Source organism: Mastigoproctus giganteus, chromosome 11 (genome assembly GCF_048544385.1).
Source record: "Mastigoproctus giganteus isolate SK-2022 chromosome 11, ASM4854438v1, whole genome shotgun sequence".
Classification (NCBI taxonomy): Eukaryota; Metazoa; Arthropoda; class Arachnida; order Uropygi; family Thelyphonidae; genus Mastigoproctus; species Mastigoproctus giganteus.
In genome coordinates, this window is record NC_143585.1 from 80,078,707 (window position 1) to 80,105,906 (window position 27,200).

Sequence of the window (27,200 nt, forward strand, 5' to 3'; positions counted from 1 at the left end):
CTTCTTGTTTTCTTAGATATTAAAGTAATTACTATTGCTGAAGATGTCCCACCAAATCAGACTGTCATTCAAACATACCTCACTGAAGTTCATATCTCACAGAAGTTCTGACGAGGCTGTACGAAAAAATTTGAAGAGGAATTGTTGTTATAGGGTTTATAGGAGCATCGGCGACTAAGGCCATGTTGCTCCATGTATATTGCCTGTAAATTGCGTTCTGAGGTTGATTTTCTGTTTTGCTAGATGAAAAACTAAAGTTTCTGAGAGAAAAAAACCATGCTACCCTCACCCGAGGCCGATTATCTCAGTTAAGTTGTAAAAAATAACTACAAAAATTCCTCTCGGACCTGAATTGTGAGAGGACACGTTAGCAAGACTTTTGTGGATTTATTGGAGGATTGTTTTCTACAGCAACATGCTCGAGGGGCAACCAGAGGGAGTAATACTCTTGATCTGATTATCAGCAGTGATTATTCATGCATAAAGAACTTGCAGATAAACAGTGATCACAGTGTACTGATGTGGGATTTACTTAAAGATGTAACTACCATCAAGGGTAAAGGGAAGGATTTTTGTTTTTGTAATGGTGACTACAGTGGTCTCAGACAGTTTTTTCAAATTCTATACAGTGGGATCAACTGATGACGTTACCAACGGTGATTTCTAAAAGGGAAGCCTTCAGGGGCTTAATCTTGGAGGCTACTAGGCTTTTCATACCAACTAAGAAATACTGTTCAAGGTTCAGGCCTAAATGGATGTCAGATGAATTAATGAGGCTCGTGGTAGAGAAGAAAATGAATGGGATGCATATAAATTATCAGGCGACACAGAAGCCTACGGCGGATATAAGCTAGCCTGTAATCAAGTCACAAAGGAGGTTAGGCAGATTACGAGAAATCTTTGGTGGCAAAGGATGCAAAGAAAAACAGTAGAGTCCTTTACTTATGTAAAGTCTTAGATAGTATGTAATGCTCAATACATTCTACGTTGATATTAAAATTTGTAAAATAATAAGAGTTTACCTCAATATACGGAAGTGTTCTACGTACTATATTGAGGAGTTTACCTCAATATAGTACGTAGAACACTTCCGTATGTTGAGGTAAACTCCTCTTATTATTTTACAAATTATGTAAAGTCTAGAAGGAAGGGAATGAATCAGATTGGTCAGATTGGTCCAATTAACATAGATGGTTCGACTATTGATGATCTTGCTCAACTAGCTGATAAAAATGAGTATTTTGCATCTACATTCACAAATGAGGAGTTATTCAAGGAGGGGAATGCCAGAAGTTTATCAAACTAACAGGGAGCTAAGTGATTCTGTAATAACTGAGAGCAAAGTGGAGGAAAAATTGTTGAAGTTAAACATAAAAGGACCTGGGGCAGATGGAATCTATCTAGTTATATTGAAGGAGGCAGCAAGGGAAGTAAGCAAACCCCTAGCCATAATTATGGGAGAGTCAGGAGAGGTTTCCATGGACTGGAAATGTGCAAATGTATCACCAATTCACAAAGGGGCACACAAATAATTAGAGACCAGTTAGTTTAACTTCTGTTCCAGGGAAAATAATGGAATCACTGGTTAAAGAGGTGATACAGGATCACCTAGACAAGACTGCAGCATGGGTTTGTTAAGGTGAAGTCTTGTCTGACCAATTTGATTGGATACGATGATGTGGTCACAAAAGAAATGGATACAAAAAATAATTCTGATATCATATATTTGGATTTCAGGAAAGCTTTGATACTGTGTACGTGGAAGAGTGCTGTAGAAATTGTCCTTAATGCCATATTTCCAATTGGAAATATGGCATTAAGGGCTAGTTGATGCAATGGATAAAGGGATGGTTGAGTGGGAGATGGCATAGAATGGTAATAAATGAACACTACTCTACATGGACTAATATTATTAGTGGAGTTCCCCAGGGTTTGGCTGGGCCCATTGTTGTTTTGTGTATTTATCAATGATATTGATGAAGGTATATCAGGTTTAATGTCCAAGTTTGCAGATGATAGAAAGGTTGGTATGGTTGTTAATGTCAGTAAAAACAGTATGCTACTGCAACAGGATCTAGAAAAGATGGGCTGACAAGTGGCAACTGAAGTTTAACATTGACAAATGCAAAGTACTGCATATGGGTAGCAGTAACCCAAGAGAAACGTATGAGCTGTGTGGTACTACACTCAGGGAGGTGGAGAATGAAAGACCTGGGAGAATTGTGCAGTCAGATATGAAGTTCTCTGAGTAGTGCGGATGGGCTGCCAGAGAAAGTGATGGGGTTTTGTCAATGATATACAGGAATTCTGCTAGCAGACACAAGGAGGTGATTATCCCTTTGGATAAGGCAATAGTTAGGCAGCACCTTGAGTACAGTGTACAGGTCTGGAGGGCTCATTTTAGGAAGGATGTAGAATTGCTAGAACAAGTACAGATAAGGACAACAAGATTGGTGAGAAGAACAAAGGGGTGCACCTACGAAGAAAGGCTTAAGTTCTGCAAGTTGCAGCATGTGGAGACCAAGCACCTGCGAGGTGATTTGATCGAGGTGTATAAGGCCCTGAATGGTTTGAGCAGGCTCAATGCTGACAGGATATTTCAAATTGAGGAAAGACAGTTGTAGAACAAACAGGTGGAAGTTTGTCATTAGCCAGTGGGTAGTTGATTGCTGGAACAGACTTCCATCTGTTGTTGTGGAAGTTAATAGCTTAAATAAATAAGGCTGAACTAGACAAACATTTGTAGTGACCTGACGGATGAAATGGGAAGGTTTTTTTTTTTTTTTTTGGCTAATGCTGTATAAGCTTGCTTTCTTGCATCAAATGCCTCAACTAATGTGCCATCAAGACAATGCTCTAGCATACAATGTACTCTTTTTTGCCAGTTCCTTGCCAAAAAAACAAATCACTGTGTGTTAACATGCACCATACTCACCAGACATAGTCCTTTGTAGTAGTAGTGGCATGTGATGCAAGAAATCAAGTGTATGAGCTTATGCAGCATCAGCCAAAAAAAAAAAAAAAAAAATCACACCATTCCCTCCAAATGCCTGTCCAGTTCCTCCTTAAATTTATTCAACATATCAACTTCCACAACGACAGATGGAAGTTTGTTCCAGCAATTAACCACCCGCTGGCTAAAGGCAAATTTCCGCACATCTATTCTACATCTGTCTTTTCTTAATTTGAATTTATGCCCCCTTAGGTTCGTAATCTGAACAAGTGGAAGGATCCCATCAGAATTCAGCGTGCTGAACCCATTCAAGGCCTTATATACCTCAATCAGATCACCGCGCAGGTGCCTAGTCTCCAGCCACTGCAATTTGCAGAACTTAAGCCTCTCTTGGTAAGAGGATCCCTTCAATCCCCTCACCAATCTTGTTGCCCTTCTCTTCTCTGTACATGCTCAAGTAAATCTACATCCTTCCTAAAATGAGGCCTCCAGACCTGTAAGCAGTACTCAAGGCGTGGCCTGACCATTGCCTTATACAGAGGGATAATCACCTCCTTTTCCCTGCTAGCAAAATTCCTATATATCATTGACAAAACCCTATGACCTGCACTGGCAGCCTGTCTGCATTGCTCAGAAAACTTCATATCTGACTGCACAATTACTCCCAGGTCTTTTTCATTTTCTACCACCTTAAGTGTAGTACCACACAGTTGGTACGTTTCTCTGGGGTTACTTCTACCCATATGCAGTACTTTGCATTTGTCAAGGTGAAACTTCAGTTGCCACTTCTTAGCCCATCTGCCCAAATTATCTAGATCCTGTTGCAGTAGCACACTGCCATTACTGTCATTAACAACCCTGCCAACCTTTGTATCATCTGCAAACTTCGACATTAAGCCTGATATACCTTCATCAATATCATTGATAAATATACAAAACAACAGTGGACCTAACACCGAACCCTGTGGGACTCCACTAATAACATTAGTCCAAGAACAGCAGCACCCATTGATTACCACCCTCTGTCTTCTCCCACTTAACCATCCTGTGCCTTTTATCTCTTCCCTAAACTCAAAAGAATACTTAAGGGAACCCAGTTTCAGTCCACTGAAGACATGTAGAAAAAAAAAAAAAAAGAAAAAGACTATTAAATAACGAGAGTTATTTAATATAACGAGTTATTTAATATCCATACCTCGTATATTAGTATTCGAAAAATGTTGGAATTAAGCAAGTGTGTGATGGCCGGGAGGGGCAAGCAATTCGGGGCATGTCTCAACGCGCAATATTCTCTTTTATAAGCGCAGTGTTTGACGAAGGTTCAATATACTGCCATGAACATGAATTCTCAACGAATTCCATGAGTTTTCGCTGTTGGTTTTATATACTTCGAAATCAACCAATTTCATTAAATTCAATAAGACGAAAAGAAAAAAATATATATACTCCATCGCTGATACAATACATAAATAAAGGGATCAGTATAACAAAAAGTTACAGCATATCGAATTGACACACACACTGACAAGCTAACGAAAAATTACCACTAAATTCAACAAATTTAATAATATTTTCGGAGAAAGACAATATCACCGGTGGCAATAGGAGTGCTTCACAATTATCTTTCCCAAACTGGCATTCGTAATAAGTCATACAAGTAATTACAATACAATAAACTATAAAATAATCAATGTTACTTGACACTGCTTTCGTACATCACAAAAATCATAAATAAATAGAAATATATATATTTTTAATATTTTAACTGTTAACGTTACCATGGTTCACGTGCGTATTCCTCCATATTGTAACTTCAAAAGGATATTGCATAAGAAAAACTACAACGCCACCACATACGTACTCAGGGTAATATTTTTTATTTATAAACACTGCCATGAGCATGAATTCCCAACGAATTCCATGAGTTTTCGGTGTTGGTTTTATGGCGCATCACCATTTAGGCATTTTTGGGACAATGTATTATGGTTTCACAAGTAAAGCAGTAGTAGTAGTAGTAGTGGCATGTGATGCAAGAAAGCAAGTGTATGCGCCTATGCAGCATCAGCCAAAAAAAAAAAAAAAAAAAAAAATCACACCATTCCCTCCAAATGCCTGTCCAGTTCCTCCTTAAATTTATTTAACATATCAACTTCCACAACGACAGATGGAAGTTTGTTCCAGCAATTAACCACCCGCTGGCTAAAGGCAAATTTCTGCACATGTATTCTACATCTGTCTTTTCTTAATTTGAATTTATGCCCCCTTAGATTCGTAATCTGAACAAGTGGAAGGATCCCATCAGAATTCAGTGTGCTCAACCCGTTCAAGGCCTTATACAACTCAATGAGATCACCGCGCAGGTGCCTAGTCTCCAGCCACTGCAATTTGCAGAATTTAAGCCTCTCATGGTAAGAAGATCCCATCATTTCCCTCACCAATCTTGTTGCCCTTCTCTATACACGCTCAAGTAAATCTACATCCTTCCTAAAATGAGGCCTCCAGACCTGTACGAAGTACTCAAGGCGTGGCCTGACTATTGCCTTATACAGAGGGACAATCACCTCCTTTTCCCTGCTAGCAAAATTCCTATATATCATTGACAAAACCCCATGACCTGCCCTGGCAGCCTCTCTGCATTGCTCAGACTGCCATTACTGTCATTAACAGCCCTGCTAACCTTTGTATCATCTGCAAACTTCGACATTAAGCCTGATATACCTTCATCAATATCATTGATAAATATACAAAACAACAGAGGACCCAACACCGAACCCTCTAGGACTCCATTAATAACATAATAACATTTGCCCACAAATATCAGCACCCATTGATTACCACCCTCTGTCTTCTTCCACTCAACCAACCTTTTATCCATTGTAGCAACTTACCCTTAATACCATTTTGCTCCAATTTGTGTGTGTTCATGGGCCGTTTTACCTGTTATGCAGATGAAAAACCTAAACTCAGAGCAAAGTGGAGGAGAAATTGTTGAAGTTAAACATAAAAAAGACACCTGGGGTGGATGGGATCTATCCAGTTATATTAAAGGAGGCGGCAATGCAACTAAGAAAACCCTTAGGTTTGCTTAGTTGCATTGCCGCCTCCTTTAATGAGAGCATCCTGGGACTCAGAGGAGGGCCCCACGGACTGAATATGTGCAAATGTATCCCCAATTCACAAAGGGGGATCGAAGGGTGACACGAGTAATTACAGACCAGTTAGATTAAATTCTGTTCAGGGTAAAATAATGGAGTCATTGGTTAAAGATGCATTGCAGGATCATCTAGACAAGACTGCAGCAATAATTCAGACACAGCATAGGTTTGTTAAGGGAAAGCCTTGTCTGACAAATTTAATAAGATATTATGATGTGGTTACAAAGGAACTGGAGGAAAAAAAATTATTTTGATATCATATATTTGGATTTCAGGAAAGCTTTTGACACTGTTGCGCATGAAAGATTATTGTACAAATTGGAGCGGAATGGTATTAAGGGTAAGTTGCTACAATCGATAAAAGGTCCTGTGTTGTTTTGGATATTTATCAATGATATTGATGAAGGTATGTCAGGCGTAGTGTCGAAGTTTGCAGATGATACAAAGATTGGCAGGATTGTTAATGACAGTAATGGCAGCGAGCTACTGCAACAGGATCTAGATAATTTAGGCAGATGGGCTAAGTAATGGCAGCTGAAGTTTAACCTTGACAAATGCAAAGTACTGCATATGGGTAGAAGTAACCCCAGAGAAACGTACCAACTGTGTGGTACTACACTTAAGGTGGTAGAAAATGAAATAGACCTGGCATTAATTGTGCAGTCAGATATGAAGTTTTCTGAGCAATGCAGACAGGTTGCCAGGGCAGGTCATGGGGTTTTGTCAATGATATATAGGAATTTTGCTAACAGGGAAAAGGCGGTGATTGTCCCTCTGTATAAGGCAATGGTTAGGCCACGCCTTGAGTACTGCGTACAGGTCTGGAGGCCTCATTTTAGGAAGGATGTAGATTTGCGTGAGCGTGTGCAGAGAAGGGCAACAAGATTGGTGAGGGGAATGAAGGGATCCTCTGACCAAGAGAGGCTTAAGTTCTGCAAATTGCAGTGGCTGGAGACTAAGCACCTGCGCGGTGATCTGATTGAAGTGTATAAGGCCTTGATTGGATTAAGCACGCTGAATTCTGATGGGATTCTTCCACTTGTTCAGATTACGAACCTAAGGGGGCACAAATTCAAATTAAGAAAAGACAGATGTAGAATACATGTGTGGAAATTTGCCTTTAACCAGTGGGTGGTTAATTGCTGGAACAAACTTCCACCTGTCGTTGTGGAAGTTGACATGTTAAATAAATTTAAGGGGGAACTGGACAGGCATTTGGAGGGAATGGTGTGATTTTTTTTTTTTTTTTTTTTGGCTGATGCTGCTTAAGCTCATACACTTGCTTTCTTGCATCACATGGCGTTACTACTACTACTACTACTACTCTCTCCCCCCCTCTCTCTCTCTCTCTCTCTCTCTTTCTCTCTCTCTCTCTCTCTCTCTCTCTCTCTCTCTCTCTCTCTCTCTCTTTCTTAACATAAACTTTATTATTCCGTAGCTGAAACATGAGTTATGCAGTCTCGATTCCCGTTCGAGAATTTTACGAAACTGTGATCACGACCGTGTGATGGACTGTAACCAGAAACCGACATTGGCATTTAAAATAAACTAGATCAGAGCAATGACGAAAAGCATAGCCTTGGTATGGATAAAATTAAATTTATATTAATTGATAAGTAATGATAATTATATAAAAATTAAAAAAAAAAAACGATCGATCATGCACTGGTAATTCTTAATCTTCTTTACTTCAAAGGAGCCAAACAGACTGTTCCAAATATATTATTAGAAATGTCATTAAAAAATGAAAGCTTATTTTAACTTATAGCCAGAAATTAAACAGAACCAAACTGAAAAACCATTTAACAAAAACTGAATATTCTTTACACGGTTAATTAATACGTTAGAAATTAGAAGCTTTATTCAATATCTACTAGAGCCACCATATGCACAAATGCTGATGCTATCGAGGCAGTGTTAGGTGGATCGGAAAACTGCTAGCTTGGGGGAATACACGGACTAATAGATTAACAGTAGCCGCCGCCAGAGGTGAGAGTGATTCTTGCACTGCTTCTATTGGAATGAGCAGCAGCCTGGAAACAAGATGCAGGGGATTTCAGAACTTGCCTGCGATTTATTGCGGTGCAAGATAACACATGGGTTGTGTTAGGGTAGCGAAGAATAGGAATAGGTGCATTTATACTTGCGTGTACACCTATGCTAGGAGTTTGGTAAATAAATTTGGTGAATTTCAGGTGTTGGTCAAAACATCAAAAGCAGATATTGTTGGGATATCAGAGATGTGGTGTCACACAGAAATAAGGAATGCAGAACTGGATTTTGGGGAGTACAATGTGTATAGAAAGGGAGGAGGGATTATGCTATTAGTTAAGAAACACATAAAATCCTAGGAAGTGCAGCCAGTCGATATCGCTGGACAGTGCAGTGTCGAGTCAGTTTGGCGTGACATAAGCATTGGGAAATCAAAAACGAGAGTAGGGGTGTGTTATAGGCCTAATGGCTCTGATGAGTAAAATAAAAAATTGTACAGGGAAATACAGTGGCCCAGTAAATCAGAGAGTTTATAATGGAGGATTTTATTTCCCAGATATTGACTGGAATTTTTGGTTTGGTCACTCACACACTAGCAAGGCTTTTGTAGATTTATTGAATGATTGTTTTCTACATCAACATGTTCGGGAGGCTACTAGAGGGAGAAATACTCTTGATTTGATTTTCAGTAGTGATTCTTTATAATCTGGAGATAAAGGAACGACTAGGCGGCAGTGATCACAGTGCGCGGAAGTGGGATTTACACAAAGAGGTAACTACCATCAAGGGTGACGCGAAGGGTTTTTGCTTTCGTAAAGGCGACTGCCGAGGTCTGAGACTGTATTTAAATTCTATACAGTGGGACCAACTGTTGATGTTCCCAACAGCAAATTCAAATGGGAAACATTCAAATAATTAATTTTGGAAGCTATTAAGCTTTACATATCAACCAAGAAATATTGTTCAAGGTTTAGGCCTAAATGGATGTCAGATGAACTAATGAGACGTGTGGTAGAGCAGAAAAATGCATGGGATACATATAAATTAATGGGTGACATGGAAGCCTACGATAGATATAAGCTGGTCTGTAACAAATTCACAATGTAAGTTAGGCCGGCAAAGGCAGATTATGAGAAATCTTTGGCAAAGGATGCAAATAAAAATAGCAAAGAAGTCTTTACGTATGTAAACTCTAGAAGGAAGGGGATGAATCAGATTGGTCCACTGGATATCGATGGTTCAACTGTTGATGATTCTGCTCAGGTAGCTAACAAACTAAATGAGTATTTTGCATTTACATTCACACATGAGGAGTCATTCAGGGAGGGGAATGCCAGAGGTGAATTAAACTCTGGCAGTGAGATAGATGATTTTGTAATATCTGAGAGGAAAGTCGAGGAGAAATTGTTAATGACAAACATAAGAAAGGCACCTGGGGTGAGTGGGATCTATCCAGTTAGCATTAGCATTAGCATTACTAGAGGCCTACGATGCAAGAAAGCAAGCTTATGCAGTATTAGCCGAAAAAAAAAAAAAAAAACCGCTAGTGATTTTTTCTTAGATGGACAAATTCGAAACACCTGTCCAGCTAAGAAATATTGGAATTTATTTAGGCTATCAACTTCCACAACAAAAGATGGAAGTCTGTTCCACCGATCACCTACCCGCTGGCTAAAGTCAAATTTCCACACATCTATGCAGTCACAAAAGAACTGGATGCAGGGAATAACTTTGATATTATATACTTGGATCTTAGAAAGGCTTTTGATACTGTTGCACAAATTGGAGCACTGTCGTATTGGAGACAAATTGCTGCTATGGATAAAGGAGTGGTTGAGGGGGAGAAGACAGAGAGTGGTAATCAATGGACACTGCTCATCGTGGACTAATGTTATTAGTGGAGTCCCTCAGGGTTCAGTATTGGGTCCATTATTGTTTTCTGTATTTATAAATGATATTGATGATGGTATATCCAGCTTAATGTCCAAGTTTGCAGACGATACGAAGGTTGGCAGGGTTGTCAAGGACACTACTGACACTATGCTACTGCAACAGGATCTGGAACGGTTGAGCAGAAGGGCTGAGAGGTGGCAAATGAAGTTTAACATTGACAAATGTAAAATACTACATATGGGAAACAGCAACCCCAGAGCAACGTATCAACTCTGTGGTACTACACTTACAGTGATAGAGAATGAAAGGGACCTGGGGGTGGTTGTGCAGGCAGATATGAAGTTTTCTGAGCAGTGAAGAGGGGCTGTAGCTCATGGTGTATTGTCAATGATATATAGGAATTTTTCTAGCAGGGATAAGGAGGTGATTATTCCCTTGTATAAGGCAATGGTAGGCCACACCTAGAGTACTGTATACAGGTCTGGAGGCCTCATTTGAAGAAGGATGTAGAGATGCCGGAACGCGTACAGAGAAGGGCAACAAGATTAGTGAATGGAACAAAGGGATGCTCTTACGAAGAAAGGTTTAAATTTTGCAAATTACAGTGTCTGGGGTCTAGGCACCAGCGAGGTGATCTGATAGAGGTGTATAAAGCCTTGAATGGTTTGAGCAGGCTCAATGCTGGTGGGATTATTCCCCTTGCTCAGAATAATCACCTGAGAGGGCATAAATTCAAACTGAGAATAGACAGAGGTAGGATAGACACGAGGAAATTTGCCATTAGCCAGCGGGTGGTTGGTTGGTTGAATAGACTTCCATCCCTTGTCGTGGAAGTTGATAGCCTAAATAAGTTTAAGGCTCAGCTGGACAGGTATTTCGAACGAACAGAGGGGTGAAGTGGAAGTGGTTATTTTTTATTTATTTATTTATTATTATTATTATTTTATTTTTTATTTTTGGCTGATGCTGCATAAGCTTGCTTTCTTGCATCAAATGCCTCTACTAATGCTAATGCTAATGCTAATGCTATCCTACAACTGTCTTTCCTCAATTTGAATTTATGCCCACTCAGGTGATTATTCTGAGCAAGAGGAACATTTCCCATCAGCATTCAGCATGCTCAAACCATTCAAGGCTTTATACACCTTAACCAGACCACCTCGCAGGTGCCTAATCTCCAGACACTGTAATCTGCAAAACTTACGCCTTCCTTCTTACGAACAAACATTCGTTCCAGTCACTAATCTTGTTGCCCTTCTCTGTACTCGTTCCAACAGCTCTACATCATTCTTGAAATGGGGGGCCTCCAGAGCTTACGCCTTCCTTCTTACGAACAAACATTCGTTCCAGTCACTAATCTTGTTGCCCTTCTCTGTACTCGTTCCAACAGCTCTACATCATTCTTGAAATGGGGGGCCTCCAGAGCTGTATGGTGTGGCCTCCAGAGCTGTACAGGCCTCCAAGGTGTGGCATTGCCTTATATAAGTGTATAATCACCTCCTTTCCCTGCTAGAAAAATTTATCTACATTCACACATGAGGAGTTATTCAGGAAGGGGAATGCCAGAGGTAAACTAAACTCTGGCAGTCAGCAAGTCTGGCAGAGGAGCTTATGGTGTCAATGACAAGACACCATGAGCTATTCTTGCAGAAGCGCACTGTCAATGAAGTACCACACAGTTGGTACATTACTCTGGGGTTACTGCTTCCCATATGTAGTATTTTACATTTGTCAATGTTAAACTTCATTTGCCACATCACAGCCCATCTGCTCAACTTTTCTAGTTCCTGTTGCAGCAGCATACTCTCATTAACAAACTTGTCAACCTCCGTATCGTCGGCAAACGTGGACATTAAGCCTCATATACCATCACAAATATCATTTATAAATACAGAAAACAACAATGGACCCAACACTGATCCTGAGGGACTCCACTAATAACATTAGTCCACGAAGGGCAGTGTCCATTGATTACCACTCTCTGTCTTCCTTCACTCAACCATCTCTTTATCCATAGCAGCAATTTGCCTCCAATGCTGCACTACTCCAATTTGTGCAGCAGTCTTCTAGGTGCAACAGTATCAAAAGCTTTTCTGAGATCCAAATATATGATATCAAAGTTATTCCCTGCATCCAGTTCCTTTGTGACCACATCATAGTATACTATCAAATTGGTCAGACAAGACTTCCCCTTAACAAAACCATGCTGTGTCCGAGTTATATAACTGAAGTATTGTCTAGATGATCCTGCAGTGCTTCTTTAACCAGTGCCTCCATTAATTTCCCTGGAACAGAAGTTAAACTAACAGGTCTATAATTACTCGTGTTGCACTTTGATCCTTCTTTGTGAATTGGGGTCACATTTGAACATCTCCAGTCCATGGGTATCTCCCCTGAGTCCAAGGAAGTTCCCATAATTATGGCTATGGGTTGGCGTACTTCCTTTGCTGCTTCTTTTAATATAACTGGATAGATCCCATCCACCCCGGGTGCCTTTTTTTATGTTTATCTTCAACAATTTCTCTTCCACTTTGCTCTCAGTTATTTCATAATCATCTAGCTCACTAGATGATTCCAATGAAATTAATGGAGGCACTGGTTAAAGAAGCACTGCAGGATCATGTATACAATACTTCAGTTATAGCTCGGACACAGCATGGTTTTGTTAAGGGGAAGTCTTGCCTGACCAATTTGATTGTATACTATTATGTGGTCACAAAGGAACTGGATGCAGGGAATAACTTTGATATCATATATTTGGATCTTAGAAAGGCTTTTGATACTGTTGCACATGGAAGCCTGCTGCACAAATTGGAGCAGTTCGGCATTGGAGGCAAATTGCTGATATGCTGATATGGATAAAGGGGTGTTTGAGTGGGAGAAGACAGAGAGTCGTAATTAATGGTCACTGCTCTTGGTGGACTAATGTTATTTGTGGAGTCCCTCAGGGTTCAGCGTTGGGTCCATTGTTGTTTTCTGTATTTATAAATGATATTGATGATGGTATATGAGGCTTAATGTCCACGTTTGCAGATGATACGAAGGTTGGCAGGGTTGTTAAGGACACTAATGACAGTTCGCTGCTGCAACAGGATCTAGAAAAGTTGAGCAGATGTGCTGAGAGGTGCAAATGAAGTTTAGCATTGACAAATGTGAAGTACTGCATTTGGGAAGCAGTAACCACAGGGTAACATGTAATCTCTGTGATACTACACTGACATAGTATTAGGGTCAGGCGCCACCTGTAGTTTCCCACATCTGACAGTGGTAGAGAATGTGAATGACCTGGGGGTAATTGTGCAGGCAGATACGAAGTTTTCTGAGCTGTGCCGATGGTCTCCTTATCTAGCAGGGATAAGGAGGTGATTATACTCTTTTATAAGGCAATGGTCAGGCTACACCTTGAGTACTGTATATAGGTCTGGAGGCCTCATTTTTTAGAAGGATATAGAGCTCATGGAACGAGTACAGAGAACGGCAACAAGATTAGTGAATGGAACAAAGGGTTGCGCTTACGAAGAAAGGCTTAAGTTTTGCAGATTACAGTGTTTGGAGACTAGGCGCCTGCGTGGTGATCATATTGAGGTATATAAAGCCTTGAATGGTTTGAGCATGCTCAATGCTGATGGGAAACGTTCCTCTTGCTCAGAATAATCACCTGAGAGGGCATAAATTCAAATTGAGGAAAGACAGTTGTAGGATAGATGTACGGAAGTTTGCCTTTAACTGGCGGGTTTTTATTACGCCACTATTATATTTAAGCCACCCGAATAATTAAATTCATCTGCCGTGCTGTGTCTTATGTCTGTTAATTGCGTGTGTAAACATATCTATGGTCGATTTGTCTGTTTGTTGAACGAAAAACCCCTGTTTCTTGGGGGGAAAAACCTTGCTATCTATGCCGACTAACTCAGCCACGGAGTGAGAAAAGCCCATTAAAGTTCCTCGCGTCATCGACGGAATTCGAGCCTGGGCCTTTTCCACTCGGTGTGGGGAGAACGGGGACGATACCACTGTACTACCCGCGCAGACTTTAATACGCGACAGGAACCTCTTCTTCTTTTTTTTCTTTTTATATGCCATGGGAACTTCTCTCTCGCTCTCTTTTTTTTTTTTTTTTTTTTTTTTTAATACGTCACGGGAACCTCTTTTTTTGTAATATGCCACGGGAACCTCTCATTTTTTCTTTTTTTTTTTTTAATATGCCGCGGGAAACCCCCCTCCCCCTTTTCCCCTCTGGAGTGGGCTCCTAGAGGAATCTGGCCCACCTTTTGGCAACATCAGGTGGGTCAGAGTCTCGAATTGAGACACGAGCACTATTGGGACTGGCCCTTTGAGAGAGGATGATAGTGGGTGCCCAACGCATGGGTGACTCTATCGCGGAGGTGGTACAGAAATTTCACGATTCCCCTTCGACAGTATCAAGAGTGTATCAGGAATGCGCCATTTGCGGAATAACATCTCATCGTGGACAGCGCTGTGGATGGAGAAAGGTGATGGATGAACGTGGCTGTCGGCGTCAGTCCCTATTCTTTCAGCCAACCGAGAGCAACAGCGGCACAAATCACCGCCGAATTCAACGAGGGAGGTGCCAGAAACGTCTCCACCAAGACCATCAGGCGATCATTAGCTGCAATAAGTTATAGGAGCCATCAATCTACCAAAGTCCCATTGCTTAAACCATGACACAGGACTATACGCATCAACTGGGCGAAAGAACATCTTTGATAATTGGAGACGGGTCTCCTAGTCCGATTAGTCCCGTTTCCAGTTATTTCGAGCTGGACGGCAGGGTGCGTATCTGGCGGAAACTGCATGAAGCTATGCACCCTCATGTCAAGAATGATGTGGTCAGGCAGGTGGACGGTCGGTAATGGTCTGGGGCGTGTTCAACTGGCATACAGTGGGACATTTGGTACGTCTAGAAGCATCTGTGAACGGTCCTGGTTTTCATTGATTTTCATTCTTTACATACACACAAAATTTATGTACAATCCCAAGATAAATATACAATTAATTTATATACATGATTTATATACATTCCCAAATACTGTATATCTATCTTAAGGTTGTACATGTGTGCGCGTGTGCATGCGTGTGTCTTGGGGTGGCTCCTAGGCAAATGCCCATCTCCACCTTTGTCCTCTGTGTCAACAGAAACTCTGTATAGCAAGCCTGAAAAAGTTATTGTTTTGTGTTATGAGTAGTGATATTCTGTTATCTGTATGTGTTTTTTTTTCCTGCACAGATCTTGCACCCACCGGTTCCCAGGTAGCCCATACCTGGGAGCCGGGAACAAAAACTTGCTCGAACCACCTAACTTAGCCACGTTGAGAAAAAGGCCCATAAAAATTCCTCTATCCTCGACGGGATTCGAATTCGGGTTTTTTCCACTCGGTGTCGGGAAGGACAACAATTCTACTAAATGTGCTACCACCCACAAAACCAATAAACTGGAGTTACGATATGCTAGATGTTCCATAGCCGACCGGGCTAGCCAGGTGGGTAAAGTACCTGCCTGGCAACCCAAAGGTCGCGGGTTCGAATCCCGCCTCGGGCTTGGATCAGAGTAAAATGCAAAAACTTTGGGAGGTGCAGTAACAAAAAAAAACCGAAAAATAATTCGCTTAAAATTCGTAAGTATAGAAAAAATAATTAAAGGAACATCTAAACGAAATAAAATTCAGTGAAATATTCCCCTATTCCCCACGGAAAAAGGGGAAAAAAATATATATATATATATATACCTTGAAGGAAAATCAAGTTAATGTACACTGAGTGGACAGAAATCATGGGATACCTACGTAGTAACGGTAGGCCCACCTTTCGCCCGGATAAGGGCAGTTACACGGCGAAGCATTGAGTTCACTAGGTCATGAAAGGGTTCCACAGGTATTTCCATCCATGCTTGCTGCACCGCTGTCCATAATTCCGTCGCATTCCTGGGTGGAGGATCTGAAGCTCGGACGAATCTTTCCACAGCAACCCAAAGGTGCTCCATAGGGGTCCATGTCCTATGAATGAGGAGGCCATTCCATGGTGGTAAAATCTGCGGAATGCTCTTCGAACCACGTTCCAGTCACCACTGCTCTGTGGGGAGGCGCATTGTCCTGCTGAAAGAGTCCATTGCCCCTGTGGGTGCACGATAACCATGAAGGGATGCAGATAGTTTGCAGGATGGATATGTAACCTGTACCGTTCACTCCTCGCCATTCCCACATTCCTTTCTGGTGGGGCATGGGCATGCCCAACTGTGACTTGGGGTTGCCTCCTCTCTCGACTCCATACTTCTGTCTTTTCCCCCCAGACTTCAGTCTCCCCACCCACTCTACCTGCACATACGCAAGCGAATGCCCTACACGTCGGAATTGATTTAATCATCTCCAAATTACGTTTTTGGCCCATACACTCGGCCTTTCAGAAATTTAGCGTTATTCCTCATCGAATTTACCAAATATATATATATATATTTCTTTTTTTTTTTTTTTTTTTTTAGGTCCTAGCCGCCGAAATCTCAGGAAATTAAGCGGCAGGACCTGCCAGAGTAAATCTTAGTCTACTGGTGTTTCCTGGTCTGCCTCCACGGGGCGAAAGTGGGGCAACGTTGGGCCTCAGTAGGGGTCCAGCGGCTAAACGACCAGATGAACAACGGTACATGACACTACACATACACAATATCCATACACTTTTAAATCTCTGGCATTTCCCAGCGAACTGGTTCACCCACAATGAAAGCAACGCGGAGATGGGGGAAACCCCTGGTGCCGTTTGACCCTAAACACACTTTACACTTTACACTTTACCTGTACCGTTCAGAGATGCGTCTAGACGTACCAAAGGTCTCAACGTGTGCCAGTTGAATATGCTCCAGACCATTACCGACCGCCCACCTGCCTGAACAGTTCCTTGTTGACATAACGGGTGCATAGCGTCGTGTGGTTTCCGCCAGATATGCACCCTCCCGTCAGCTCGAAATAACTGGAAACGGGACTCATCGGATTAGGAGGCCGGTCTCCAATCATCCAAGGTCCGGTGCCAATGTTCTTTCGTCAAGTTGAAGCGTAGAGTCCTGTGTTGTGGCGTTAGCAATGGGACTCTGGTGAGTCGGCGGCTCCCATAACCTATTGCAGCTAATGATCGCCCGATAGTCTTCGTGGAGACGTTTCTGGCACTTCCCGTCGTTGAAGTCGTCAGTGATTTATGCCACTGTCGCTCTCCGCTTGGCCGAAACAATGCGAGACAGACGTCGACGGCCACGTTCATCCACCACCTTTCTCTGCCTACAGCGCTGTCCACGAGGAGATGTAATTCCGGAAATGGTGCATTTCTGATACAATCTTGATACTGTAGAACGGGGATAGTGTAATTTCGATACACCTCCGCTTCCGCGATAGAGTGACCCTTGCGTCGGGCACCCACTATCATTCCTCTTTCAAAATCGGTTAACTCTAGACGTTTATCCATACTGACATCGAATGCAGTGATGCAGTGTACCTATATACTTGCCAAGCGCTGTGTTTGTCCAATCGCAAATGGGGTGGCAGCGTCGCATTGCCTAAGAACCAGGTATCTGTCCAATGAATTCTGTCCTTTCAGTGTATTTTGCAGGAGGAATGAAAGCACCAAAGCAACTTAGGTTATGAATAGTCAGTACACTGTACCTGCAATTGCGTCTATTCTTCGATCGGTTTGCTCTTTGTTGAACGAAAACACAGAGGGAAAACAATGCAACCTTCTCCTTAGACCGGCTAATTCAGTCACGTTTTGAAATAGTCCATAAAAATTCTTCTCATCATTGATGGGATTCGAACTCCTGTCTTTTTCCACCTGGTGTGGGAGCATGGTAATTACCTTCGAGAGCCATGAATGGAAGACTGTATTCGCTGCAGCCTACAGCAGAACGTCTACTCAGAACGGCAGAAAGTACTCTGGAAGTTAGTGTGTTACAGCGGCGAAAGGCAAAGGGACATGATGTTAAAGTGAGTGATTAATGTCAAACCGACATGTGTCCGAATACTTTTTAGAGGCCCTCGTGGGTAGAGTTAAGTTGGTAAATCGCCGTCCTCCCTCCCATTGGGCGAAAAAGATCTGAGTTCGACTCCCGTAGATGACGTGAGGAATTTTTATGGGCCTCAACGTGGCTGAGTTAGTCGGTCTTAGGCGAAGGTTGCATGGTTTTTCTCCCGGAAACTCGGATTTTTCGCCCAGCAAACAAAAAATCGACCACAGAACACACGCAATTTACAGACAATATACACGCAATATGGACATAGTTGCTAATCCTCCTAAAATCTTACAAAAACAACAAATTTTTAGAGAATACTGTATATTCAAATCAGAAGTAAGAAATATCAAACGTACCGACGCGAACAAAAAAAAATAAAATAATAATAAATAAATAAATAGACATTGCGCGTCCTTTTTGTGTCTATTTTCCAGATATGTAGTAAGGGGACCGTAAACTCAGGGACTATAGGCAGCTGCCCACTTTTTACCTTGGATAAAGTAGCCATTTTGACAGGATTTGGATGAATATTAATTACATTTATTTAATTTTAAGGGGAATAAACCACTCGGGGTCATCGATGCTTTTACAAGTACTATTGAGAGTTGCTCTATAGAAATAAGTATCTATTAAATAAATGATCTTTATTGACAAAAAAAGACGATAATTATCCTTCATAAACTGGTATGCCAGGGATTTTACAAAGGTTACTAACCTTAAGATAGACGTGATCCCATCGAGAAAAGGGAAGCATCTATTCCTTTCTGGGAGGTTAAATCAGGAAAAAAACCTCGTTACAGTCTATGTTGCTTTGGATATCATACCAAAATTAGAAATATAAGGAAGCAAAACATGTAACGAAAGAGTACTGTCACCGCTTGAGAAACTAAGAGTAGGAAAGTATAAGACAACACGAAAGAGCCATGTGCAGCCGCTCAATTAACAATGGGCCAGTTATGTATAATAATAGGCTTAACACCCCTAAATCTAATGTAGCACCCATGGAGTTATGTGCGCATCTCTCTGCCTCCCTCAAAATAAGTAGGTATATTCCATTTACCTCAGGTCTTTATTTGCTTTCAGGCTCAATCATTTTTAGTAAACAGTCCTCTGTAATTTCCAAATTGCTGATTTTTCAGAGCTCAAGTTCGCTATTATAGTTTTTTCTTGTCGTGAATGGACTATATCTATTCAGTTCATCAGCTACATTAGCTGATCATCAAGGACTACGCGGTATCCATTAAATAAGAGTCCGACCCAAGTATGCTCCAGAGATTTTTATCGCTCTATAACTGCGCTATTCTGTTTTTGCTCTCTTAAACTACCAATTCCTTATTCATCCACCTCGGCATCCTCCTCATAGTATGTATTCTTAATATTCTATATGAATTCGTGGCTTCTGTCATGGCTTTAAAGTTATTCCATAAAGTCCCTATGTTTGCCCACCGCATGCTGTCTTCCTAGTTGATAAAGGCTATGTAGCAACTTACATTGTCATAGTCCAGTTTTTTGAAATTAAAACTGTGTTTACCCTTAACAATGAGCTTTTGGGGCTTCTTGTACCATATGATTAATCTGACATTGTACTTATACTATTGTCACTCCATGACCATTCGCCGTTGAGGGTTCCTATACGCGAATCCCTGTAATACTCTCAGAACAGGAGGTAAGAATCAGGCCTGGAATATTCTTGTCCTCTAAGGGTTTTGTTCCGCATAATTAATTTCTCTCCCAATTGTTCTAACCTAAAATTTTCCATAACAGAGCAAGCAATTTCATTTGTTTTTCCATTACATCTGCATACAGACTCATCATATTCGTCAGCCTTGTTTTTTTTTTTTCCTTTTTTTTCCTCATTTTTCCTTTTTTTCTTCCTACTACCTCACACCACAGGTAGTGAACGGCGGTAAAGACCAGAGTTAGAATCCCGTTAATGACGCGAGGACTTTTTATGGGAGTTTGTTACAATGTGGCTGAGTCAGTCGGTCTCAGGAGAGGGTAGCGTTGTTTTTCTCCCGGAAACTGGTTTTTCGTCCAGCAAATAGAAGATTGACCACAGAACATAAGCAATTTACAGACATACTGTTATATACGGAGCAATATGGCCTAAGTGCTAATGCGCCTACAATCATACAACAACCAACCAACATTGATTGTGATAGTTGGTTTTTCTTGCATTCCATTTACCAGTCTATATACAGTATCTTCACAACATCAATAACTGTGCATTCGGAGAGGGCCAATCGATGTTGTGGAAAACGAATGGTAGATGTTTTGGTCAGAGAGGATACATCAATGAACAGGCGTCTTTTGGGAGCTAGACAATAGCAGTAGGGGCACTCACTTCGAAATACAATTGGTCTAGACCGGTTGAGAAACATTAGTCTCAACCAATGCTCCAGCCAGTGCTCATCACTTGGGATTCCGTGCTGAGGAATATATTTTACACGTATTGTTCGTGTAAATATAAATGAGATCTTAGTGTGCTCCACAGTCTACTAAAGGTTGAGAAACACTGGGCTAGACTCATTTCCTGCAGAACGACGTAACCCTCACGATTAGACAGTTGGCGATTAGCTAAAGGTGTGCCAATCACGTTTCGTTTGTACCATGCCCACAACACACTGCAAAACGATATCAAGCAATTCCCAGCGTGCAATGTTCGGAGACAGTGAAGGCTGCTTGCAGCGTTATCAATTTTTGAAGGATTTTTTTTGCCTTCGGTTCTTTTATACAGTATTTTGGCTTTATCTCCCAAGAACTCTGGAGCGAGTTTTGTTGTTGTTTTTTTTTTTTAATCTTTCTTTTTATCTAGCAAGCAGGCTTACCGACAGAAGAATATACGCAGTTAAAAACGCTACATCCTGATCTTCATAGACTGGCCTTAGTTACCTTGGAGTTAACATACGCACACATTAAACATTATTAACTATTTAACCCACGCTTATTAAAGATATAGCAGCAATATATAACTGTTGCGTCCGCTCGGGTAGCACCGTGGTTATATTCACCCTCCTCCTAATACTGCGTGAATAAAGCCCGGGGTTCGAATTCCATCAATGGGAGGAGGAGGAACTTTTATGGACTCTTTTACTCCGTGGTCGAGTTAGCTAGTTTTAAGCGTGGATAACAAGGTTTTATCTTTCCGGAAAGAAACTCAGGTTTTTTTTCCAGTAAGACAGGAGAATTGACCAGCAATTGACGTAGTCAAGTGGTCAGGAGCGCGAATGCAGTAGCACACGCTCTTTGAGTGGACCGGGATTCAAGCCCATTTGTTGTATTGATTGATTTATTGTAAACTCCACTAACCTTATGGTCGTACCGGAGTGTAAATGGACTTATTACTCATGGGCAGATGAGTTCGTTCTTAATATGAAGAGTTTTTAATATAATATATAACTATCGTCTTGCTATTTCTGAAAACGATACGATCTTAAATCTGACAAAGGTAACAATTTTTAAAATGTAAGGTATTCTTTGTTGGATTTACGCAACAATTTTAGGATTAATCTCATTATTTAAGTTGAACTACTAGAAAGAAGCAGTGTTCTTTCAAGCTAAGACAAAGGTGATGGTGATTGGGGGCGGGGGGAATAGACATGACGCATCAAGAGCAAAAATAAAAAGTATTAATGATCAAGGCTCACCATGGAGCTAATCCGTCAGCAATTAAATAGGTCATCGCTGAGCATTTCTTGTTTCCCCGATCTGTGTAAGGATAAGATGTTGAAATTTCTGACTTTATGACCCGTTTCATGTCACGTGTGATTACTCAATCCCTCTGTTCTATTTCATTAAAATACATCTTTTTTTTTTCTTTCTTTTTGTTGTTTTAAAGACGTGATTATGAATTTAATGGACGCTGATTTAATTCTTGATCCTAACACTAGATGTCAGCGTAATCAATAACCTTTATTAAAATTAACCTTAATAATAAAAACATTAAGGCGGAAATGAGAGAAAATATCACTTCAAATTATCAGGTGAGTAAACATGCACTCGAAGTCTGTTTACGTGCAGAAGACACTGGTCTGGTTTTGGTGGAGCTGGAAAATGTTAGTTTTTAGATAAGTGGGTTAAATTGCGAAATGGATCCATGTCGAGCTCGTAAGGAAACAAGGTATTAAAAATTTTTAGATCGAGAGTATAAACTTTTCATCAGCTGCTCGAGAAACCATGTTATTCTTAAATATTTCGATAAATGTGTTATCAATAGTCCAAATTTTGTAATGAATACGTTATTACAGCTAATTGACCAATCAAACATCGTATTGTGCACAGAATGAGACTCAAAATTAGATATAGTGTTGTTTACAATAAATATCTTATGGAAATAGTAAGCAAATCCACGAGCACCAATAAAAGCAGGTAGCTATGATCTCTAAAGAGATTCATGGTATATTTCGTCCTTTTGCTATTCTGCTCTTTACTGTGACAAAGAAGGAAAAACCAACGCTGAGTTCTCTATAGTCATATAGTCGGTTCGTTACTTTTCACTCGTATCGATAGGTCCTGGTTCAAATCCTGTCAGAGACTGGAAGAATTCTAAAAGATCTCTTCAGCTGAGGCTGTAATTTGCCAAAATACATCGTATGAACTAGACCGTCATGATCAAAGCAGTCAGTAGTACAAAAACTTCCAAAAGAACCTTTTATTATGTTGTTTTTAATAAAAGAACCTTCTGTTATGTTCATTATAAAAGAAGTCAGTAGTCCTTATTAAGCTGGTTGTTAGTCGATTTTGCGCCACCACTGCACTAAGGCTTTTAGGCGTCACTACAATCTGTCCGAAAGCTTGAGCACAACACAAGGTTTTTTATTCCAGAAACTATAGAAGTTTCCAGGTAGGAGAAAACCTAAAAATATCTAAAAAAACTAAATAAAAGACTTTAACAAATCTGTTTAAGGGCTAAAAAACTTTTTTTTTGTTTTGTTTTTTTATCCAGGAAACTTTTTATCCCTTGCTAGTATGGGATAAAAACTAACTTATAACACCATGGCCGAGAATGGTTCACTTGGCCACGATGTTATACTGAAATAAATAAACTTCCTGTTTATATTCCGGGACGAATACACATTCGCAGGAGTTCACAAGACAGGAAACTTATAAGAAACTGTACCGTATTTAGAACCGTAATTTGTCTTGCCTGACTACTTGGCTGAGGAAATGGTTCACCCCACAATAGAGAGGGTAGCAGCTATGTCGTAATGGTTCCTGTTTTTTTCTGCTTTTTGGGAGTTAAAAAAACAGAGCCTTCCGATAAGGGCCGTCTCTTCCATTAGACCCTGTGCTTAGGAGCAACGAAAAAATATAATTTAAACAGAATTCAATGATTTTATTCCAACAACAAACTGCTATAAACTAATTTTTTTAAAAAAATATTCCGAGATAAATTCTTTCTTCGGATTTTGCTGTTAACAATGTCATCAAAGTGCGTAATGCGGGTAAGTTAATGCTGGAATAAGTATTGTGGAAATAACTTCAAAACAAAATTTATATAGAAAATCTTTCCAATTTCTTTAAAAATACAATTAGTTTTAATGCAGAGGCATTTTAATATGTTTGATGCAATGTAGTGAGGCCTTGGAATGAAGAGTATCTAGGGCTTGAGATTACCAAAAGAAGACGCTGCTTTCGGTGCAAGAAATCCACAACTTCTGATGAAGAATAACTAACACCTGTGAACGTTTACTGCTACTTTTACAAAAGTCCAAAATAAATAGCTTAAAATATGCTTTTAAATATGTATTATATAAGTTAGATTTAAATTTAACATATGAAACGATTGAACTATTGAAATCTGGTAGCTGATTTCTTCAAGTGAATCGTTATGCTAATTTTATTTAAATATCTTAGTTTCTACGTGCCACTGTCAACTAGCGCCGCCAGTAGCGTGCAACAGAACTGTGTGGTTTCTAAGGCATGCGCAATTGGCTGCATACAGTAAAAGGAAAAATAGTTATATCGCTTTGACAAGATATTGAGAATTTGACTTTCGTTATTGATCCCCCACCTTAAGTCTATTTTTATTAATAATAGATGGAAGATTAATATTACTTGCACAATTTAGTGACCTTCAAAGCCGGGAAAACAAGAGAGAGAGACGTGAAGGTTGATCTAATCAGGAATGTTATGTCAGCAGATTCATAAACAGAACGATTATTTTATCGTGCCTGAAGCGATTATAGATTGTTTACAACAGATGAAAGCTAATCGTAAATGGTATCCTTTTGCTGAAAAAATATTTTTTGCCTTTTTAGAAAGCTTTGAATACGATACAAATCATTTCATTTTAATGATGCTAATAACCGTTCGTCTCATCTTAGATGGTGCTAACCGCCAAAGTAACTAAGGCTACGAGGCGTAAGTATATAGTCTATATCAGCGTGCATTCTCCATCGATTTTCTGTTTAATGGACATGAAATCCGATTGCAACTCCAACATGCAACTCTGACCTACGATCGGCTAATTCAGCTGTTATGAAAAAAAAAAAAGGCTCATAAAAACTCTTCGGTTATTGACGGGATTTGAACTCAAGCTCCCCCCCCCCCGATGTGGGAGGACGGTGATTATAACCGCTATGTTACCCGCAAGAGCTAATGTTTGTCACAAATAAGGTGATCCATTAACTTTTCAATGTATATTCCTCACCAATTCCGCGGAAAGAGCTTAGTCTAAGGATATAGTAAAAACTCCGAGGGAACAATCATTTATCCTTGAAAAAGGGGGTAAGGGTAAAGGCAGGGGGAAGCTCATTGGAGTCCACCATTTTTATAAATTTTAACACAAAATACCTAGATCTTCATCAATTATAACAATTATAGTCAGCACCTTTATAGGCAGTAGACCCTATACGAATTAAGGGTTAGTGGAAGTGGTATAGAATAGAATCTTTAATTGCAGCAATGATAGACATACAATTAGTCCCGTCACGGCATGGTGGTGCCAGGGGTTAACAAAACATATTTACAAAAGAGATACACATGAGAAAAAACAGATAATCAGATTATTAACAAAGCACAGTTTTACATTTTCAGTTCGACGAGGATTCCCTTCCTGTATTTTTTATTATTGACCACTTCTTGGAGGTCCCCGTCGATGGCTTGCAGTGAGGGCAGCATTTGCTTTGGCAGGAATCTGTCGGTTAGTACTAGCCGGTTACGGTTTGCTAGCAGCTGTGCTGAAGACCGGAGATAAGGAGGAGGAATGCGCCAAGAGCAGTGATCCCAGAAGTTCGGCTCTGTAATTTTACCGGTGGCCATCTTGATGGTGAACAGCAGCCTTCTTTCTGCGATGTAGGACCGGAGCCTGCGTAGTTGAAGAGCGTCTGCTAACTGCGTTGATCTGAGAGCTGGGGGAAGGTGGAGTTTGCTGTTGGCCCATTTTAGAAGCCAGAATTCTGCAGAGAATATTCTTTTGATGTTGGATTCGGCGGCCGAGGCCCATATCTCTGAAGTGGAGTTTACTCTTTGGAGTTTACCAGACAGTATTACTGCAATATTTTAAACTAAACTGTCAGTTTAATTTAAAATATTACAGGTATAGCCCCTTTAAAAATAAATATTTTGTCTATACTCCAGAACGACAACACGGAGATCAAAAGAATACAAGAACAGCACCATATTTTTCTTGCATGCCTTCTTGCTTTGCTTAATTTATAAACTTTGATGCAAAAATTTAAAGTACTGTATTATTACGGAAATGACACTGGCGTAATTCCGTGATGGGGCCCTCTACCTATCATTTGTATCTATCTAATTTCTTAGTTAAATAAAACTCGTTTATTTATTTATCCTGAAATAAAAATAAAACGATACTTCAAAATACCTCAAATATGCTGGTGTTAATTCAGACTATATTTGAAGAATTGCCGAGAACTACGAGAAAAGAGGCAATTTGTTCTTGGATCTGATAAAACGTATGTCTGTGGCTACTGAGTAGTACGTTGTCCTCATTAGGGTGAACCCTATGTCCCGTCAATGTGGTAATCGCTGTAAAGCGTCTGTTACATCTGTAATCGCTGGACACAAATGAACGGTGACCAATCATTTGGGTTAAAAGTACGTGAGAAATTAATACACATTCCTACTGTGTGCAAACATATTCTTAAACCCACTGCAGGTCACTCAGAGGAATGGGGGAAAGGAAGGAAGGAAACAAAAACTTCATTTGACAAAAAGCGCCCTCTGGACTCATTTTAGCGCCATATTTACAAGGCAAACAAAAGATGCAGGTGCCGAGGAAGGTGGGCGACAGAAGCATCAAGATACCTCCTGGGACGAACTAATTAGCCTTGCACCAGAGGTAAACAAACCCGTCCAACTACTCCCATCTCCACCTCAATTTACCTACTAACCCAATTTGCGCAATTGCGTCACCTGACCTTTACTTGACCTCAACTCTCGCTTTACTGTTTCGTGTGAAATCGTTGTCACCTGCACTTTCTATCAGAAAACCGCATGCATTTTACCACTAATCTGCCTTCTCCTCATCTTTTTCACTGTCTTCTATTTTTCCTACATTTCTCTATTTCCTTTGTTTGTTTGTTTTTTTTATACATCTTCCTCTTTCTATAGATGTCCAGTATTCATTCACCTCGCTCTCTAAGATCTTCTCCTCCCCATTTGCCTCTTAACCTACATAGTTTTTTCAAACTATTTTAAGTTCTTTTTTAAAAAAGAAACTGCACCAACGAAATCCGTTATACAGTATAGCGTGTGAAAGAAATGGTTTACAAATGTCTTAAAAGACAAAAACTATATTCCTACTCTGTGCAAAAATCAAAATCGAAACAAAAAGCAAGGGTAGAATGAAATATTCTTCATACTTGTGTCCTGTTTATGATTTATAGGAATGCCATTTTCCCTCTATATAAGACGATTGTTAGATCGCATTTGGAATGTTGCACTCGGCTCCCGAGGCTGAGATTAAAATTAGAAATTGGTGAGAGATGCTAATCGATGTCCATATGAAGAAGGCTTAGCGGATTGCTAAGCTTGGCAACTGGGTGACCTGACTGAGCTGCACAAAGCCCTTGAAGCGATCAGTAAAATGAACGAAAGAGATATATCTTCACTGGTAGGAGAGTCAAGGACTAGAAGGCACAAATATAAAATCTTAGGTAATGATAGAAGCGTGTATCCCACGAAGTTGCTCTTCGGACAGATCATTGGAATAAATTGCTTGTCAGTGTGGTAGAGT

The 27,200-nt window shown here is 40.3% G+C and overlaps 1 protein-coding gene across 1 annotated transcript in view; it reads right to left on the reverse strand.

The window, feature by feature from the left end:
- Tim17b (Translocase of the inner mitochondrial membrane 17b) overlaps positions 1 to 4,795 on the reverse strand; it is a 103,822-nt gene extending 99,027 nt beyond the window's left edge. Inside the window, exon 1 of the mRNA XM_090385359.1 lies at positions 4,732 to 4,795. Coding sequence (XP_090241485.1) covers positions 4,732 to 4,757 — 26 coding nt within the window. The 5' untranslated portion in view covers positions 4,758 to 4,795. The remainder of the gene's footprint in view (positions 1 to 4,731) is intronic.
- Positions 4,796 to 27,200: the final 22,405 nt, after the last annotated feature.